At 42.3% G+C, this 21,553-nt stretch overlaps 1 protein-coding gene across 1 annotated transcript in view; it reads right to left on the bottom strand.

Annotated features, from left to right (window-relative positions):
• Nucleotides 1–21,553, bottom strand: part of GLIS1 (GLIS family zinc finger 1) — a 173,416-nt gene that overhangs the window by 91,445 nt on the left and 60,418 nt on the right. Inside the window, exon 2 of the mRNA XM_065738628.1 lies at nucleotides 3,447–3,645. Within this exon, the coding sequence (XP_065594700.1) occupies nucleotides 3,447–3,645 (199 nt within the window). The remainder of the gene's footprint in view (nucleotides 1–3,446; nucleotides 3,646–21,553) is intronic.

Below are 21,553 nucleotides of genomic sequence, written 5' to 3'. Positions count from 1 at the left end.
GCAACTCCTTTCTGGGCACTGCAGCTTCCTTCTTAGCACCAAGTGCTTTACATACCCTGTGATCATTAACTCTGCAGGGAGAACCTGGCTTTGTTTCAATTTCCTGATGTTCAAGTGGTGATGCCAAAGTTGCTTGAAAGCAAACTGCATTCCCGTATTCCTGGCAGAATTTTGCTATCACAGCTCTAGGGGAAATGCAGTAGGTTTCTTCCAGCCCTGGGGAATGGGGACAAGGAGCAGGGAAGCAAAATTGATGTGAGAGAGAGACAAGGTGTCTGAAACACACCGTGTGTCTCTTATACAACGTTATTATGTTGTTTGGTCCTGCAATGGCATCTTGATGTTACAGCCAGAGATCAGGTTGATCATGGACAGGGGTGGGTTGGAAGGGGAGCATACCCCATGAATATACATCCCCTTGCAGGGAGAATCTGTGTACCATTCTGAGGCCACAGTACTGCTGCTCAGCACACTTAAGCCAAGTGTAAGGCCTTCACGGGCAAACAGCAGCCTCTCAGAGGACAGGAAAACACTGCTTCCAAAGAGACTCCCTTACGTGGTAACTGGAGCCAGAGCACGAGGCCAGCAGCACCATGCCAGAAGTGCTGCAGTTCCTCGCTGCCCTCAGAGGAAAAGACCACAGTATCTGAAACCTCCAGATTATTTACAAAACAAACGGACACTCCTTCATTTGCCACTGTAAACGTGCAAGCAGTGGCAACTGACAGTTTTAAGAAGCTGGAGGGGATTGTTGTGCTGCACATCTAGAGACCCTCTGCAACCCTCTCTGACTGCTCCGATGTCCTCCCTGGGCTTTATATGCTGAGCTCTGAGCGCAGTGTGGGCGGGTTTGCTCCATCTGATAATGGATTATTTGACAAAAGGCCAACATCAGCTGAGTGCTGACTCCAGTTGTGCTAAGGAAGGTATTACGACTTTTCCAGTCCCACACGCATCGTGTTCACAGATGGCGTGCAGCAGCAATTACGTTGCACAATTTAAAAGAGAATTAATTGAGTGGGGAAAATGAAGAGGGATAGTGATTCTTGGGTTAAGAACTGCCAGAACGCAGTTTACGACAGTGATTCAGAGTGAAGCTGATGGCGATAACAAGTTTCAGTGCATTGAGAGAAATAAAAAGACAGCCAATGATAACCCCAAATCCTGAGGGAAGTCTTGGACTGCAAGGAGAAAGGCTCTTTGATTTGTTTGGGTTTTCTTTGGACACCAAGAAAGCAGCATGGTTCAGAGATCAGTTTGGAAAACTTGTTTTAATTTGTATCTCCTCTTGTTTCCATGCTGGTCACTAGAGCTGGATAGAACAAGCAAACCATCTGCACTGTCTGCTGTGCACTGACATCTGTGAGTAACAGCCCTGTAACTCTCCCCTATCAGAGGAGGAAGGCTGAAATTTGGAGAGGTACAGAGCACCCTCGGCTCCCACTGACTTCACTGGAACATGATGGGCACTTGCCCCCAATCTCAGCTATGTTATCCTATTCCTAGTTCTTCAGAGAAAGCCCTTGTTTTTTGTTACTTGTTTGTCAAGAAGTTTACCGTCGCTGTGAACAGAAACCATCCCAGCTGCTGTCCACCTTCTCTCACCCACCAGTGCTTTGGTTCTGTACTATGGGTGTGATGGACTCAGAGCTCCAGAGCTGAGCATTGGCATCACCTTGTGAATCCTAGGCAGACAGAGGTAATATTGGCCAGGTGGACACATATGGCATACCAACAGCATATAAAAGAATGGAAGGGACCTATAAGATATTCCCTGAACATTTCCAAACTGTTGCTTAGCAAGCTGCAGAACCTCCAGGTTTTAGACCATGCTGTAAAGTAAAGGCATAGAATTTGGCCTGTCACCTGCCATTTTCTCATGTTTTGCAGCAGACAACCCTTTCTGCTGCTCTGGGAATCCTTTCTCAAACAAGACATGGAAAGGGTTCGTATTTCCAAGTGTGGGTACTGTGACCCATGGTATGCAGGTATCTGTCATTTCCTCATTATGGGTTTGACAAAAAAGTTCAAAAAGATCTAAGCAGAGTACTGTTCGCTTCCTCCTTTTGTTTGCTCCTGCTCTAATTATCTTTGTTTCATAATTGTCCTCTCTGACAGGTTAAAAAAAAGTGTAGTAAATGGCAATCCCACATTGAATCACAAAGAACTGGGAGGAAGTGTACTTTAATACAGCTGCAACATCATCTACAAATCTTTGTAGCAACTGCAGAATTGTCTGTCACGGGGTACGGATATTATTTGTTCTTTTCAAACAGACAAACAAATAAATAGCTCTTTCCACTTGCTTACCATAATGCTGTGTGTCCTCTTCCTAAAAACACAGATGTTCTTAACCCAGAAATAAACGAAAAAGGGGAAATAAGACATAAATATGTACAATAAAATCAAAAACTGCCAAATTTCCAAGCTATAGTCCATATTTCCTCTTGCCGTGACTACGGATTTTTGGGTCTGAAAGTACCATGCAGAGTGCCAATTATTCCACGTATCTAAGATAAAGGCTGCTGCTTTGTTGAGGGTTTTCTTTTCTACAGTTCTTCAAAAAGGTCAAGATTATTTTCTATTATATACTCTGCCAAAAAGCAGTAATTAAAATGGATGGGCAGATTTAAATTTATAGCAGGCTTCTATTCACAATGGATGTCTGTTTAGGGTACTTGTTTAAAATCTGGTAATGTTAAATTTGTAACAACAACAACAAAAAAATAATGGAGTTCTGTGTTTTCATACAATTAATTTATAGCAAATGTTTAAATAGAGATTCTGTTCAGAGCATATCCAACTACACTGTACAGATCAAAACCAGAGACCAAATTTTCACATTACGGCCTTAAAAGCAAATAATAAGGATGTGGCTGTATGGGAACACTGAAAATACTCTGTTAAAGGAAATGCTGTAGAAATAAAAGTGGCATTGGCTTCCTGTAGGTTTGATGGTAGCATGCCAAATTGCCATATGGGAGACACTGGCCTGGGAGCAAGTATCACCCCTGCCTTCCAGGCATCAGTTTTGAGACAACATGGCATTGGTGTGGAGGGTGAAGGTACAGAGGAGTCAACTCTGACACTATCTAAACACCTGGCAAAACTCTTCTTGACTTCTGAGCACGTTAGTAAAGTCCACACAGAAGAGAGGGGCTGCAGTTGCATATAGAGCAACTTCTAGCAGCACTGCCTTGGACTACTGTCTGTGCATGCAAGTATATCCAAGCAATGAAAACCTGCAGATGAGTGGAATGGTTAAACAAGAATCCAAAGAACTTCCAAAAAGAGGCAAAAGCCAAAAATACCCTTCCTAAAGTATGCTGTTTGCATACCCAGGGATGCTACTTGGAAACAGAAACAACAAGGAAGCACTCCAGAAGAGCTAAGTACATAGACCCATAAAACTTGCAGTTCATAGATTCATAGATTCTTAGTGATACCTCATATCAGAGTGTGTCAGGTTCAGCTGACCAACATGAAGTAATCTCTCACAGGACAGTGGGTGGTCTCTCATAAGTGGGTTTCCTGTGTGGATGAAGAGTCCTTGTCTGCAGACAGGTACAGAGCTACTCGTCATCTCCATTTCCATCATGCTCTTCTTCTCAGAGATCAAGTTACAATGACTGTAGCCACCGTTAACTGCCAAAAAATAAATAAAAAAAATAATTAAGTGATCATAAGCCTTTGACTAAGAACTTACTATGCTTCCTATTGCTTGGCATGCTCGTTTTGGATCTCCTTGTAAAATTCCAGTGAATGGCATGGCAGTGGTAATTAAAGGTTGCCCAAAGAAGCAAAAATTAATTCCAAAGAAATCAGAATCTGTGAATGATGATTTTTTATTTCTCTTTTTTCAGTTTTGTAGTTATTTTACACCACGGTTTAAGTCAAAAACACTCAGTGTGATAACTTCCTTTCTTACTGTGTATTTTTACGGTACTATCTTGCCTCTGCCAGGTTTGGTGGAAGGATATTTCTGAGTCCCTTTATTTTCAGGGAGCGCAGCTCTCTGAAAACAGTGATGTAAGTCCAGATTTTCTTTGCAGACAATTATCTCTGCAATTATGACCTTAGATGGGCATGTTACTCCTTCACTGCCAGGTCAAATCAAATTCTGCTTCAACATATATGTGTAACTATGTTTCCAACATGATCCACTCCTATCAATGATCCAACTACTAATAAAAATAAGTTCTGTTTTGGTGAATATTATGTTACTTGACTTGGAAAAGACTACAGCTGTAGCAATATTCTTCAAAGTATAAATATATCCGCTAACGATAATTTAATTGAAAGGAAACAACAAAGGGGGAACTAGGAACCTACACTGTACTGGTCAAAGACTAATCATTTCATTTCATTTCAAGTGCGCTCATTTTGGTGGGGTTTTTTTGTTTCTTTTAGGCTGGGCTTTTTGTTTTGTTTTGCTTTTTACCTCCAGGGAACTAGTCGAATACTCATACATGCGCAACTATTGAACAATTTACAAGACATTTAACCTTTAGAGGCTGGCTTAAAAATACACAATACTCATTTACCATCACTTGCATTACTGTATATGAATCACGCTCTTATAATACTAGATCTCCCTCTAATCTGCAGTGTGTTTTTTTGTTGCTGCTGTTCATTTTCCAAGGAGACAAACTGTCATGGTGTCAGAAACTAATGGCAAGCAGTTTACATATAGAGCTCAGAAAATAGCTCCTTCCCCCCTCGTACTCGGTGCTCTTAGATACTACAGAGCCAAACTGCACTGTAGTTATTTCAAATTCTGCAAAGAAAAATAGGCTGTGCTCAGTTTCATACAAACCAGCCGTTCTCAAAAGCATCCGTGTTTGACCTCTGCTAGGCCATTACAAGGCATGATTAATCTCGCCACAGTTCTGCCACCTACTAGTTTTACCTTCACATCATTCAGCCATCTCAGAACGGGTGTCTATGAAGGGCTGAGGCACCTTCACGATGCTCTTTCCTCTCTCCCTTGACCTTAGAAGGCACATCAAAGAGTAACTTAAACTGAGTACCTGGTAATTTTAAGTAACCTGCTGCTGGGTGCAGTGTATCCCTCTGAGTAGCTGTATGACTTACAAACACCCTCATCATGTACTACTGAAACCCACACTGGCCCTGACATTGAACAGTTCTGTCATTCTGACAGTACAATCTGTGGCATGTCCCAGGTAGGTATCGATATAGGTATAGTATTACATAATAACACTGAAATCTTAGTGCCTAGTTAACTATATTTAAATGACATAAGGGCAAGCAAAATTGTACTCACATAGCTTTGCAATCACTGCAGTTCTGTTACATTGTTCGTGAAGTTTAGATCTGAGACTGTGCTCATTTTTGTCAGTGACTGCTCTGACACAGCTCCTCAAGAGCCAAGGTACCCTAAAAACACATGAAGCCCCACTTTCCCTTCTGTACAGCTGCTACCCCTATGGCTAACGAAGGGCAAGCAGCAGAGCTTGCTGCTGTGGTCCTCTACAATTACACTCAGTGCACGCTTTGAAAGCAATGAGAATGACATTCAAGATTTTGGTGAGTATAGATGAGAAGAAACAGGTGACATGGAGAGGCATTAAAAGTCTCTGGTAACTGGAGAAATTGTGAAAGGGATCGCAGCACAAAAGTCCATTCTCCTCCACTGGCCAGGCTCCACAGCTTCCCCATCATGCTTCACGGCCCCATTGTAAAGGGAAAGGCATGGCAGAGGAAGATGTGGTCCAGGCAAGGATCCAGACTCAGAGCAAAGAGTGGGTACATGTGACACCCAAATTACAAGTCTCACGAGGCATCATTGTGACATTTCAAGAATAGAATTCCCTGTTACTAGTGAGCAGTTCTCAGTGTTTGGCTGATACATTGCACTTCTCGATCACTTATTTGTACGATTTTATATTTTTTTAAGACATCGGAATCGTAAAAATTGGACAGTACGTGGTTTTTCCTATGTGGTTAGTACAAGAAAGAGAAGGCCATCAATATCTTACAGAGATAAAATTACGTGAGAATTTTAGGGAAGACAGATGAGATTTTACTGTATTTAAATTATGCAAAACAGGCCACTGACCTCCTTCATGGCAATTAATATTATGTTTTAGTTATCTCAGGTTCATATTCAGAAACTACAATACTCAGAGATATTGGTATTCACTGACAGTCTGTAAATGAGAGGAGAGACAAAGAAGATGCAGAGAAATGCAACAACTTTCAGCTCGTGCAGGGCAGCCAGTTGTATCTGAAGTGTTTAAGATCTCATTGGATGCCTTTCAGTTTACAGTGGGTGCTTGTGACAATTAGCTGTGCCCTGGTTGTAATCAGGACATAAATGACTCTTAAATCCCCTGCAGTCTACATCTCCACATTTATTCCAGTCCTATCCTGGCTTATTCCCATCACAGTTTAACTCATTTCAATGGCAATGTCTTCTTCCCTAGCCAGACTGCAGAGTCAGACCCGTGGCTGTTAATCTGAATTTATGACTCACACTGAAGCAGTATGAAAATACATCACTGAACACTGATGAAGGATGTTCCACACCCTTTTAAAAGCCACACCACCAAGAGAAGTCGGTACATCCATCACACCTACAATACCCAGGTCACTTTTTCAACCAGCAATAATTAAAATGTATTTTCTCTCCAAAATACTGTGTATTCTTTGAAAAGGTTTTGGGTTTGTACTTGCTCTGTAATAAAAGCCCTTTCTTTTTTTCCATTCTCTAAATGGTACAAGTCTGTAATTCACTAGAGCTTTCTAAAAATGCATTTTATCAATCTTACCATAGTATCAAAACACAGAAACCCGAATCTTCCACTCAACGTTCAGCAAAATCAACTGCAGCACACACTGATACCTATTTGTATGAAGACGGAGATTTCCTAGAATGATGTGAACCTTATTCCCATGCCATCAAAAACAATTATCTTCTCTTGTAACTATCAAACCAGAAAATGCATTTACTCCCTGCAAAGGAACAGAAGGCTCACACTAAACTGGTGAAATCGTGCATTTCAGACAACCTACCCCACATCTGCCCTCACAAATTACCCCACACATTTGTTAACGAGAGTTACCAGTTCCTTGCACATCAGTGCCTCGTTGGCCTGACACCTGCACCAAAGCACTCTCCAATGTGCCCACTACACCAGCGTCTCACTGTGCTTCTTTTTCCACAAGGCAAACTGAAACAAGGACTGAGAGATTGTCTCCAAACACAGACAACTGGAGTCAATGTCCAAATGTTCGAGCACATGTGAAAGCAAACTCATTGTCTCCAGAAAGAAAGGAAAAAATGTCTGGTTTACACCAGCGTAACTGAGAAGGGAATCTGGCCTTTTGACAACTGGCTTTTTATGCAATATTAATATCACTGGCTGGCATACATGAGATTGAAGCATTTTCCATGTCTGGAACTGGATCTCCTCTTTCACTGGTATCAGGGGGCCTTTAACCTACATACTGTAACTTACCAATACCAGATGAAAAGAGCCCAGGCTCCCTGCCTTCTACCAGAGCGTTCACCCTGCCTTCAGGAGAGCCACAGCTATTTCATAAATCCGTATAAAAAACTAATCCTAATTTACAGAGAGTAAATCTAATAAAAGTGGAATGGTTTCCAGAAGGATCTCGTGGAAGCAGAATCCGTCAAGGTAACTTTTGTCTTTTGCTGTCCTGCAGATTTGATTTATGTCTCCACGTTTAAGTAGACATGAAGAGAATGGAAGAGGCTGACACAGTAGTGTGCAAATGCTGCAATCAGGCAATTCCTTCCATATGAGTAATCAGGTTAGTTCAGCTTTGGCTATCTCGCTGCTGAAATTCTGGGGTAACTAACTTTGGAGTTACGCCAGATGATGTCATAGGAGAATTGGTGCTGTCGATTTGATGGGGCTACACACCTCAGGAAGCACTGCTCACAGCTGTAGAGTCAGCCCTATGTGTTTCACACAGGTTTGAAGGTTTCACTGTAACTGGCAAAATTAGCTATTAAGGCTGTAGGTGGAAAAGAGCAAGAGCTATCAGAAGAGTTACTATCCAACAGCAAACGCATGTTGCTTTGGAGTTCACCTAATTAAGGCCAATGGACAAATAACTGAAATGGTGTATAATTAAAACAACTTACATTCAAATAGAGATAGATTTGAAATATTCCCCTAAAATACTTAGATGTCCCCAGAGCATTGCGGGTTTTGTGGTGAAGACCAAACTTAGGTCATTTACTTTTTTTTTTCTTACTGTTTTATTGTCTCTAATTACTTCTTTTTTAAAAAAATTCCCCATTCTGGGTTTTGGTTGGATGTGATGTCCAAAATATACCACAACAACAGTGAGAAATGGAACGCCACTACTGGCAGCTGGACGAGTCATGAGATGCCAACGAAAGACCAAAGGGCTGCAGATTCTCTCAAACAAACTGAAAATCATCTGTGCTGGAGGAGGTTATCAAAGCCCTGCAAGGGAAAATTATTAACTCTAAAGGTGCCAGCCCAGAAAAATCATAGAATTGTAGAATGGTTTGGGTTGGAAGGGATATTTTAAATCAACGAGTTCCGACCCCACTGCTACGGGCAGGGACACCTGCCTCCAGACCAGGCTGCTCGCAGCCCCATCCAGCCTGGCCTTGAGTGCTTCCAGGGAGGGGGCATCCACAACCTCACCGTGCAACCTGTTCCAGTGTCTTATCACCCTCAGAGTAAAGAATGTCTTCCTAATATCTCCTGTAAATCTACCCTCTTCCAGTTTAAAACCACTTCCCCATGTCTTTTCACTACATGCCCTTATAAAAAGTCCCTGCCCAGTTTTCCTGTAGGCCCCCTTCAGAAAAGGGGGGAAAATGAGCTACTGTAGAGAAGGGACTGTCCAGTTGATATTCAGCATCCCACTATGCATGACTAGTGCTGAACAGCCTTTGTCACTGTGTGGCAGGGGTGACTGCCACAGCTCCTGCGGTCAGTAAGTCAAGAATGGCAAGGAATTCCTGCAGTACTATTCCTACAACACCAAGCCTGGAGAGCAGAAATGTAGCAGAAAGGCCAGAAAATAGATGCCTTGACTTTCTTCAGTCTCCCAGAAAGTAAATCCAAGCGTGTCATCAAGAAGATGGCAGAGATTTCCTAGGCCTTGTGCAAAACATGGTTTCTCCACCAGTTTCAGTGAAATATAATTACAATGGGTAGGAGTTGGGAACTAATTTTTTTTCTGCTGTTGACACAGCTTAGGAGAAGGAAAAGCACTTCAGAATCATGTTGGTATGACTACCCATGTAGGACAACGCAGCCTTAAGTAGACCTTTACCTAAGTGACATGGCGCTACCTTCACTCATATCTTCAAGTGAAAATATCCTGGACACAAACTTCTTCATCTTGGTCTGAGCCCAAAAGCAGGCATGTTCGTACCTTTCACTCTCTTTGCACACATTTGCACTATCAGATACACAACAAACTTCTAGGCATTTGGGCTTCTCATCACTTCAGAAAGTTCTGCACTTTAAGAGACCTTTGCAATGGTGTCTAATTCAGTACAAGACTTCTAAAAACGCACTACGTGAGAGCCAACAGGTTCTTTAATACAGAGCACACCACACTGCACAGTGAGAGTCACATGAAGACACAAATTGTCCTACATTTGTGTATCAGAACAGAAGTGACAGACATTTGAAAACAGACACAAGGTACCTATTTGAAAATAGATACAGGTGATGAGAATCTACAAAAGGCTAGGGATAAGCCAACAGCATTCAAGAGGATTAGAATAAAAAGGAAGGAACCCTTTCCTCCAAGTTTTTTTGATCTTCTCATAAAATCCTAAAACAGAAATACTACACTTTACCTTCACACTGAGGTATGAGTGAAGGGCTGAGAAAACTCTCGTAAACTAAAACAAACCAGCTCATGAAATAAATTGCAGAGCATCCATTTTTAAATCTTGTGAAAGATAAATGTAACCCATGTGTGTCTTTTCAGTAAAATCTGGACCCTAAGTGTTGGCTGCATCTATATTTGTTATTTCATGTTCCATTTATTTTTTAAATAGTTATTTGGATTGCATTTCTGCTCGGTGGAGTTTCTTCTTGCAGACTACACAGGGTATTTAAAAGGGTGAATGAGCAGGACTGCCTCTACAGAATAAAGCAGCACTGTTAACTTTGAATCAATTGAACTTAAAACAATGTGAAAACATTTCAGTAGTTCAGAGATCTGATCTTCTCATCCCCCAGCACACAGATTGGTGTGGCTCCCAGATTTGATTTCTTCATGATATTTTAAAATAATCTCAGAGTCCAACACAAGCAGGCAAAGCATGCTTTAACAATACTTGATGTCTTCTGTTGCTAAAATGGTTTGCAATGTTACGGAGTTTAGATTTCCTGCAAAGACCTTTGCAACACTTTCCGAAGTTTGCCAGTGTGGCTGAGATTCAGGAGAACACGTGCTTAGGTCCCAGTGACTTCACAGCCTCAGCTGATGCTCAGAGCCAGCCTCCAGATGTCTAAGAATATAACCATTTTAGGCAACAGTGAATCGATCGTCACAGAAGTATTCAGTGTTCTTGGCTTCCTATTTGGATCTCAGGCCTCTAAATTATGGCCCCAGACAAAACTGAGAGCAGACTGAAAATGACCATTGCACTTCTTGTGGCAATCAGAACAGAACCTTTCCCAGCCTGATAAAACACAGGTCTCATCATTACATTCACTGTTACGGAGCCTCTTCATCTTTGAATCACCTTTACCCTGTTGCCAGGTAATCTGAAAAATATTGTTCTCAGTACATCTGTCCTTTTTTGTGGTCAGTTATCCTTCCTCACAGTTTGGGTTTTAGTAACAGGGGGAAAAGACATTAAAATAAATGTTTTAGGAAAGTAATAAGCTCAACAAACATCACTTTAATTAAAAAGGAAATCCTAAAACCTTCTTAATGGGCACGTGGAGAATATAAGCTCAATGTAAAGAAATTCAATGTATTTCTTTTTCTTCCTTTTATACGAAGACTATGTATGGAATAGATTGTATTTGCAGCATTTCTAAAAGGTAGGATAATTCATTACAATTTTCCTTGCTCTGCCAAACAGAGTGCTTCTGCTGCCTTATGAACAAACACATTTCAAAGAGAGGCAAATACAGCCCTTGATCCCACTCTCCCACTTCTCCATGCACTCCCTTTTCCCTTTCATTTCTAAACTGGCTTTGAAACCTTCTCTTCCACTGCCTCCTTCAAGCCTTCCCTACCTGTGCCTCGCCTTCCCCCACGTTCCAGAATACCACAGATGAAACAAATAACTGCTGTGCTGTCCAAATCTGTTTCACAATTTAGATGCACAAGTTTCAAGCCCACCTGGAGTTGGTCTCCCTTTCTGGAAAGCAGGCAGTTGTATTTTTCGATGCAAGTGACACACAGCACACAGCACTATGACAGCACACTGTCAGTCTACCTGGTTTAAACTCCAGATCTTAGATTGACCAACAACCCGTGTGCCCAGAGACCAGCTGAGGTTAGATCAATCCACACACTGAATAAATGCCACCCTGCATACTGGTGGAAGGCATGAGGCAACTCCACACTGTTCACGATTATCTATACGCTCCCCTGTCCTTGTCCCCTCTGCTTTGCCTTTTTTGCTGCTCTAAATGGACAGCATCAGAGTTTTTAGACAGCCCATATTCAGATGGGGCCTGAAAGTTAAAAGAAGTTCAGAGTGACTCTTTTTAAGACAGAAGTTCACACATTTTCTGATGATGGTACTTGAATTGTTCCTATTGTAAACGTGTTTTCATCATCAATTATATGAATCCACTGAGAAGACAGGATCTCTCCATACACGCACAGTTTGGGAAAATCTATTCCTTTTGTTTCTTTCTTCCAATTTATCTAATTCACTAATAGCCAAAGCATGTCTCCTATGAACAGCATGTGGGTTATTGCTTTCCCATTTACTTATTAAACTCTGAACTTTTAAACTCCCAGATCTCCACTCCCTACATTTTACTTAGTCCATTTAGTCTCTTTTCCACGGAACTTCTAGCCAGCAGACCATGTAAAGGCTCCACAGGGGTATGTGCTCTCCCAAACATTGGAAACACAAGGATGTGCAGTGAATGAAAGCTGGGGTTTTGCCATATGGCACCTTGCATGTGTCTTGTGTAAACATGTATGCCTCTATGCCCCAACAAGGAATTTTATGTCTGCCTAGCTCAGCATGCACTACGTATATAAAAAAGGAAAAAACCCACCACCCATGCTTCCAGTTGAGCAAAACAAAAATGATTTCCAGCAAGACGTTGGGCTCAAAGGTTCAGAAGCCTAGAAGAGTCCTCAAGTCAGTAAACACTACAGAAGGTAATTTCTGCAGGGCAGAATCACATGGGTTATGCAGAAATGGTAAACATTAACAAACTGTATGAATTAATCTCCTTTACTCGGAGAGGCATCTCCGCTGACATCTTCAGTCCAAGCTAACCTGGAGCTTCTCCGAGGCATTTATTTTCCTGCTTTTTCTACAGATCAGATAGATGAAAAATTCAAGTCAAACATCACCGTTTTATACATCCTCCTAACACAACTTAATTTCTCCTATCTCTTACTGAGAAGACACCTTCACATACAAACCTTTCACCTAGAGTCACTGCATGTCTCTCACACTCACCGAGTACCACCGAGTACCCAATCGACCTCTGTGCTCTTGTGTCAACTAATTTTAACAAAGAAAACTCAAACTGGTACCACAAACAGGCAAGCATTTCACCTTCGCAGCCTCCTTGTTCACTTCACACTTGATTCTGAATACAGTAATGGCTTCATTGCAGCTTAGAATTAACACCAGGAGAAAGGGAATTCAAAACAAATAAAACAATCCCCCAAACATACACTGAGAAGAGCAACAGCCTACCCCCTATTTTTTTCATTTGCTGTTTTCATTGTTTCGCATTTCTTTCTGCCAGGATTTTGGCATTATTTCAAACATATATTATATTTTATATCAAGTAATTTGCAATGCTGCTTTCTATTTCACCAGAACTATGCTTAGGAGTACTTTGAGTAGAATTTACCCTTTTGCACTCGCTGCCACAGAACAGACCTCCTGTAGGCTCCCACAACACAGTGTACTTCTCTGCACAAACCTGACGACTCAAATAAAAAGCTCTTGTTGGTATGCACACCTATGCTCATAGCTATCCTGCTATTTTATCTGCTTTCTTGGATAAAACACAGAATTCTGACATTAGTGAACCTTTGGTCAGATGCAGTGCAACCAGTTTTGGTTATTCTTGCTGCTCTAAACTGTCCCCTGGAAAACACCCAAAAATGTCAGTATAGAAGAACTTACTGAATATCCATGCAGAGGTAGAGGCTGCCTCCACCACAGTCTCATCACTTAACAGCACAGAGTAGTAAACAGAACTTTCATGAAAGTGCACATGCTTGCACAGTGCTCCTCTTGAGATTTACAGCTCTCCTTCCCCAGACCATCCCAGCTCTCAGAAATTCACGAAGGGCATGAAATCATTCTAACATGATGATCTAACTGATCCAGTCAAAGTGAGAAAGTAATCCATTCATCATGCTTTCCACAGAGGGCCCAGCTCTATTCTCTAGACTTGCCTATGGTGAGGTGACAGTCTGTGAGTAGCACGTGTAGCACAGAGCTACTTCCAAAGGCAGAATCCAGCGAGAATGTTGGTGTGTTTGGTGCATTGTGTTTCTTGTGGGATAGCTGCATCCCATTTAACTACGCACAGTTGGATCTAGGGTTTATCTTTCAGAAAGACATCACGTCTCAAAATGGAATCTCTTCATGACGGAGAATTGCTTCAGTGCCAGTTTGTTCCACAGTTCTCACCATGAATTTCATACAGCTTCAGCTTGTTTGACTTCACTTTGCAGGCACTGGCTCTCATTCTACCTGTGTGTGTGTGCAAGATTAAGACACAAGAAGTATCCACTGTTTTCTTCCTGTGCAGATAACTCTGGACTTCGCTCCTACCTTTCCTTAGTGACCAATTGGGCTTCATTTTTTCACAGTAAAGTACATTTGCCAGATCACGAATCATTTGTATGAATCTTCTCTTAAGAACAGCCAGTCTTTCCAGAGAACCTTGTTAAATTGTCAACGCTGGAGCAGTACAATACTAGAACCATTAATAACTTATAAGACAACAAAATCATTTTCCTACTTCTGCCTGATATGTGCATAAACAGAGCTCTCCAATTTGTATTATTATTACTCTGCTCTATCATCAGAGTACAAACACTTGTTCAGCCAGCAAATTCTGAATGCTTTACCTGAGGCTGCCTGGCTGGGTCCTTTAAATCTCTCGGAGTCTGGGGGAGAGAGAAGGACAGTTATTCTGGCTTTGTGTGTGCGTGACTGCAATGCAAGCTTTGCTAAGAAATAGAATAAAGACACCAAATTAAACTACTGTGCCTCTAAACTTAATGACCGAGAATGAGTTCTGCTGTCGATGGGCCTAACTCAATAGGCACCACTGAAAACAATGGAGTCCCCCAGCGTGTGACCAAAAAAGAAATAAAAACTTTTTAAGGAATGTAGCAACTGCAGAAGCTCAGTAACCACTTATGAAACTGAGGGGGGAAAATCAGTCATTTGAATTTTTTGTTTACAGGCAAAAAGGGCTCCAGCAATAGAGTCACTGAGTGTGAGATTTCTGCTGTTTTAATTTAGCCTTTCTTAGGTTTGCCTTGTTTGGTTTAGCACAAGTTCTGCAGAATACATCTAAACTCTGTGGCTGATCTGCAAAAGGCAGCAGAATGGGAGTAACTGAAGCCATTTAAAAACTAAAGAAGCTGGAAGCAGAATGCATGTGTTATCTGAGCCGCACACTAAGCCATGGCCTTTAAAAGGCTGAAATGATTGCCAAAAGAGCAGGGTATGGCTCACAAAAATCCACATTTACCTGGCAGAAACTCCATGTGATCCTGAGCTAAGAAACTATCTGAGGTGGGAGAAAGGCAAACTTCCCAAGCATCAAAAAAGAGAAAAAAACAGGAGTTTTTCTTCTCATTCTCAAAGCCATTCATCTGCATGGACTCTAGCAGCCAGCAGGAGGAAGGAGAAGACACAAGCGCAGCCCCATAATCACTGCTTTTAATATGATGGAAGCAAGCAAACATTTCTTTTCTGAAAGAGTGGTCAGGCACTGGAATGGCCTGCCTAGGGAGGTGGTTGAGGCACCATCCCTAGTGCTGTTCAAGAAGCGTTTAGATGAGGTGCTAAGGGATTTGATTTAGTAGTTGGGTAGGGATAGTGATAGGAGGATGGTTGGACTAGATGATCTTGTAGGTCCTTTCCAACCTTATGAACCTATGAACCCTATAAGTCTGAATTATTTGCACTGCAACTCATTAGTAGTAGTTGTCCTGAAAGAAAAGCAAGAAGGGTGGAGCAACAACAAAACTGGGCCACCTGTGAGCCCACTGCTCAGAAGCTCTAAGTTGTTGGGACTTGAGCCACCAAGTCCTCCTGCTGCAGGGAACATCATAGAGATGCTTCCCACCCCAGCTAAGGAAGCCTAACTTGTTTGGGCGTACTAGCCTGGATGCAGGGCTAGGCTGGCAAAACTGCACAGAACTTGGTGTAAAGGCAAGCCCACGTGTCAGACATCATGCTGATGGCCACATGCACTTGTATATGCTTAGAAAGCACTAAGCTCTGCAGAAACACCTGTACAGTTGCTGCAGCAACTAGCTCCCTAAATAGAGTGCCTTCCCAAGGCCTACATCTTCCCTATGTCAGGACACTTCCCTCAGTGCAGAGAAGCAAAGTATCCCGTTTCTGTGTAACCAAATCCCAGCCATGTATATACAGCTAATGACTGGTTACACCGCACATAATGAAGAGACACATTTTGCTAACAGCATAGAAAATAAACAAACGAAAAAAGAAAACAATTACTGGCTTTTGTAGGAATCTCCCTTGACCTTCTGGACTCGGCCCCTCGATGCTCAGCCTGCTGTACAGCACAGCCACTGTTAGGCACGTGCACTGCCTGCTCTGGTTTTGCTTTCCCTTTAATGCCCACTGCCATTTCTTGACTTTGTTGCAGGAGATCCCTCTGGTAGCCTAAGAAATCATCTCCGTGGCCTGCTCAGAATCATCCATGGCCTCCTTCCTGACACCCACCTGAGTGAGGTGCAGCTGCAGTAAAGGAATCGCTGCCAGCTTTTTAAGACACAGGCAGAGTTTGCCTAAGACACAGACATGCCAGAGCTTTCCCCCAGCACTAGGGAGCAGACTGTTCTTTATCTATTCAGTGAGAACCGTGCATTTCTACCATGTCACGCTTCTTAGTTAATAATACTGCCACCACACTGGGAATAATCATCTCATTATTCTGTACCGGAAAACGACCAAAAAATACCACCTCTGTCTCAGAAAGCTCCCAGCCTCAGGACTGATGGGTCCAACAGCAGAGCAGCCTGTGCCACTCAGCACAGTAACAGCGGCCTTGGCAAAACTCTCATTCCATGTATGTTAAATCTGCATCATGGACCAAACACGGCAGCCTTGTGACATGCAGCAGCCAACTGGACACCCAGACCTGCCAAGGTCTGCCCCTGCAACCTGCACTCAGAGTGAAGGGAACCCCTCACACTTCCACAGCAGAGCTGTTCAAAAAGAAGGGAAACAAGTCCCTCCTAAACACACACGCACACCTGCTGACCTGTGTCTCCCTCTGCTCTTCCACAAAGGTAAACTCTGAGTCACAGCAGTGTCCTCAGACCTGACACGGTAACCTGCACAGCTCCATGTGTGTGGACACTGTGGGCTCCCTCCTCCAGGGAAGCGGTAACAAATGAGCTGTTTCATCACATTGGGACAGGGCCATTTTATATGCAGAGGTGGAAGGAAAAAAAAATAAAATAAAATAAAGAGGGACATAGGCTGACAAGTGGTTGGTGGGGATAATGACTCCAGTCAGAGTCCTCATGTTCTTACAAAAAACTCTTGACAAACCCCAGCATCTGGTAGTTCAGCTGTGGGTTTCCGCTGTTTATTTTTCTATCCCAGTGCTCTCATCCCTATGCACTGCCTGTGCCTGCCTCTGTTAAGCGCTCCAGGTTCTACAGAGCACAATTGAAAGAATAAAAACCCCAGGCTCAGCACCAGGCACGTACAGAAAAAAAAAAGTGAACTGCTTAAATCCTTCCTTACATTGATGAGAACACAAGTAATCCCCCACCACCACCCTGAGGTGAATGCAAGCTAGGAGCGTCGAGCCCGGCAGTCTCTTCTGAATTGGAGCATGTATGCACCAATGTCAGGTTTGTTTTCTTCTAACTAGTGGGAACCATGATGTCCGTGATGCACAGGGAGAAGCAGTTACTTTGATGAGCTGCCCAAGGCAAGATTGTTTCTGAGCTTTTAATTTCAAAGAGCTTAGCCCCTTCTCTATTTCTCTCCTCCCCCTTCACCTTCACACTGCTATTTTCAATTACAAAACCAAACATGAGTCTACTCTGCTGACTACTGTCTGCATGCTATCACTGCTAAAAATTCGGTCACTGACATCATCTCATGGATGTTAAGTATCAAAGGTAGCTCCACGCAGCTAAAAAGCAGATCCTGGTACCTTCAGCTTGCTACATGCTTTCACTCTTTGAACAGTTCTGTCACAAAGTCTGTAAATATGAGCTTCATCTCAGACTTGCATCTCTCAGTCTTCACCTCGTACTTGGGTGTTGTAAACTCCTTCTGCAGAATATCTTTAAGGCAATGCCTTTCCCACTTACCTGCACTGTCAGTATTTCCACCCAGCTCCCCATTACCCTGTTCTTGTGTTGCGAATACATCCTCTTATATGATCTTTACTCACATAATATTTCCCCGCTGATAAGCATTCAGACTACTGCAGGAAAAGCTTTAATATACAGTGAGTGACAGCAGGGATGGAAAAATGCAAGATGAGGAAAGGCTGTTCTGACAAAAAAAAAAAAGAACAGCCTTTGCAACTACAATTAAAAAACACAGGGACTACGGGGACCCTGAGCAGTGTGTGCACTTAGAGAAGATTTCCCTCTGACAGCTCTGGTCAAACTACAACACTTGATAGCTGGCACCCAGCTCCCGCTGGCTGCACCGACCTGCCTGCAATTGCTGTTTTCCCACTCTGCCAACCACAAGCAACAGCACTGGGGAAGGAGTGGTGGTCAGAGGATGAAGGCCAGGCTGGAGAGAAGCCCAAAGTTGTGGCTCTGCACCTCTGTGCCAAAGGGAGAGCAGAAGTATCCTTGCAGACGCATAGTTTACCCTGCAAGGTCTCTGGCAAAGCCCCAGGGGCTGCTAAAGTCTCATGTTCATGAATGCTCCCATCCTCTGAAAGCAACTTCAAAAACTCTTCAGAGAAATGCCCCATTGTTAATCAGCCTGCCACCACAGCTGTTAACTGTCACTGGTGGTAACTGCAGGTCTGTACTCAGTGACAGTTTGCTTTCTGTCGTTATTACTCTCTACATATAAAAGTTACCTTAGTGCTGTGCTCATAGCTAGAGCAAGAACATTCCCAATTCCAACTTTCAAACTGTTTTTGCTTTTGCGTGATATTGAAAGCAGATGTATCAAATTGAACTTTTTCTTTTTGCAGCACACTGTAAATGTTTTTAAAATGTGACTCTAGTACAACTCATGTCAAACAGTCAAACTCAAGGTAAAGAGCGCTGCCAAAACCAGAAGACGAATGGAGTTTAAAATCAGTTCTGACAGATTAAATGGAGACACTTTGAAGCCATAAATCAGATGGCCACTCTCTAGGAAGTTAATAATGAATGTATCTTTTCTTGGTATTTCTTATCTCAAAGACAAACAGAAAAACAAGCCAACATAATTTGCTGCAAAAGCAAATTTGTACCTCAGTCTTTAAAACAGTTCACCCGAGCAGCAGTGAAAGTATGAGCAAGTTCATCTCCCAATATTTGCTTGTTCTGAAGACAGATGAAAAACTAATATTTGTATGTAAGACACACAACTTCCCAGTGCTTGGAATCATTGTCTAAAATAAACACTTGACACTAGCACATTTTCCATATTGTGCACATTCATAAACCAAAGATATCTGGATTTATATCTATATCTATTATTATTATTTTAATGAGAAAAATCATTTCTGTTTCCAACTATTTGTTTTAGAGAAAATTGTGCTCCAGAAGAGAAAGAGCAGGAGGATATACATTTTGCATGTAAGACTTTATTCTGCCTCCTGTGCAATCTGGTTGGTTATCTTTGGTTAATTTCTTTACATGTAAAATGATGCATGCAAACAAAAGCAAACCAAAACAAAGAAGGCAGAGCAAAATGTTTTCCAAGCTTTGCAAACAGAGTGCTTACAGTGTTTATACAAATAGTAAAGTCTGGCTAAAATAAGCATTTGACAGCTCTGCGTGGCTCTGAGACACAGGACTCCTATTTGCCAGTTATTCCACATAGGCAGAAGTGGGTGCCCAGGCTGAGCCCTGCTGAAATCCCTGGGGTGATGCATGAACACAAAGTTTTGCTTGCACACATGCCATTGCCAGATTGGATCTCTGCGCTGTGCACTCCATTCCATACTCACTCAACACGCTCCCACTGAAGCTGGACAAATCTAGATGTAAAGTGTCCTGAAGGAATTAGTTACTACAAAATTCATAATAAGCAGAGGCCTTGGAAATTTGTGCATTAAAACACAATTTTCATCCCTAGGCTTCTTTTTGTTGGATTTTTTGGTTGTTTTTTTTTTTTTTTGGTATTACAAATAACATTCCAAAATGTTCTGGCATACATTCTGCTTGGACATCAGTGCACTTCCTAAGGACAGCAAGGCCTAACCAAAGCACAGCATGTGACAGCTTCCCCTGCAAGGATTAAATGAGGGCATCCCTGTGGCAGCAGCCTCTTAGATGTCGAATCAGGAGGCAGAAGTTGGGAATTGCATGTCCTTCTGTAGAAGTGTGAGCGTCCAAACAGACATCGACACTTGGGGCATACTGCATGGATTCAGGACTCTGTGTAGAGGTTAATACCATTGCAACAATCTATACACGTGGAGATATAAAACTCTCTTCTGATCAACTACAGTGACTCATTAAAACAGTTCTGATGTTTCTCTTAAATAACCATTCTGTACAACAAAACCAAGAATGAACCTTAAATATCACCAGATTTCTTTTGAAATTGCAGTTTGGGATTAAAACAGACATTTTCTTCCAGTTGCTTAACAAAGCAGCATCTCTCTTAAGTGATCTCATACATTAATTTCTCTTGATTCTTATAAACACAATCCCGCTACGTTTTCATAATTGCAGTGTGTGCAGCACCCCGACTTCAGCACCACACAGCACAAGGACGAGCCTTGAGGGGCTGGCAGGGGATGGCAGAACAGAGGGGATGGGCTCAGCCACACTGGGAGCCTGTCACTGACATCTGGATCTAAAGCAGGTTCGCTGCAAAGTATTGCATAGGCAATTTCTATTAAATAGAATAAATCTTTCTGCTTTGATCCTGATGTAAAACTTCTACTCCAAGCACAAGGCATTCAGCATCACCACTTACACTAATTCAGCATGCAACATCAACCAGCTTTTGTAAATTCATCTAATCCAGAGATATTACCATTTCAATGACAGACACTTGAGTTTTTTAATCCTACCACACAACTCTATCTAAGCCAAGTTGCTCTGGAATTCAACAAGATGCCTTGAGGCTTGTGAAAGTTACTCCATAAATCAATGGGAAGAAGGGGAAAAATCCACAACACAGGGACAAGCAGGACTTGTTTTCTTCATAAGATGGCTTTTACCACAGTTTGTGCTACCACATTCTTCTGCCCTTTAGAACATTATATTTGAGTTAAGACCAGGATTTTAGCCAATGTAAGGGTTTCCTTGGCAAGTTCTTATCTTTTGAGACAGTTCATGCTATTGTATGGATCTCTGAAGTGAACAAAACATCCCTGAACAATGCACTCTGTAAAATAAAGCCACCACTGAGAGATGCTGTGCCTTGCCGACAGGCAGTGCAAGTACTCCAGGCCCCATTTCATTAGCACCAAAATTAATCACTTTGTTACACCGAAACCTCTTCAGCATCCCTGGTTTAAACTATTTTATAGATACAGCAGTCACAGGCAAAACTGGGAACACAAAACGTTCCTTCTACAAACACTGCTGCTTAGTAACCCGGTATTTTTAATAACCTAGCACTCTAAATTCAGCTTGTCAGTGTGTGACTGCAGCACGAGACACTAATGTATTTTGAGGCCAGCTTCCCAATTTGCACTGTACTGTGTACAGAGTTGTTCTTCATAGCATTCCAGTGACATGATCAGCTGGGATAAAGACAGGAAGCCAAGTACTTGCTCATTATGCTTATCGCCATGTGCCCAGAATCTTCAGTACTAAAGCAGATTTCCTTCTGCAAGTGATGTACAAATATGAAACAAGACAGGCAGACCATGCCTGCAGACTACTTACATCACAGAACAGGAGACTACAAAAGGTACAGAGGGACAACTCGTTGGAAAAATAACACAGCCCCCATAACCCTGCT

This window comes from Cyrtonyx montezumae, unplaced genomic scaffold (assembly GCF_038088225.1).
Source record: "Cyrtonyx montezumae isolate F1298 unplaced genomic scaffold, pur_monq_1.0 scaffold_1, whole genome shotgun sequence".
Lineage (NCBI taxonomy): Eukaryota > Metazoa > Chordata > Aves > Galliformes > Odontophoridae > Cyrtonyx > Cyrtonyx montezumae.
The sequence above is the reverse complement of the archived record's forward strand: the minus strand, read 5'-3'. Positions and strand labels throughout refer to the sequence as shown.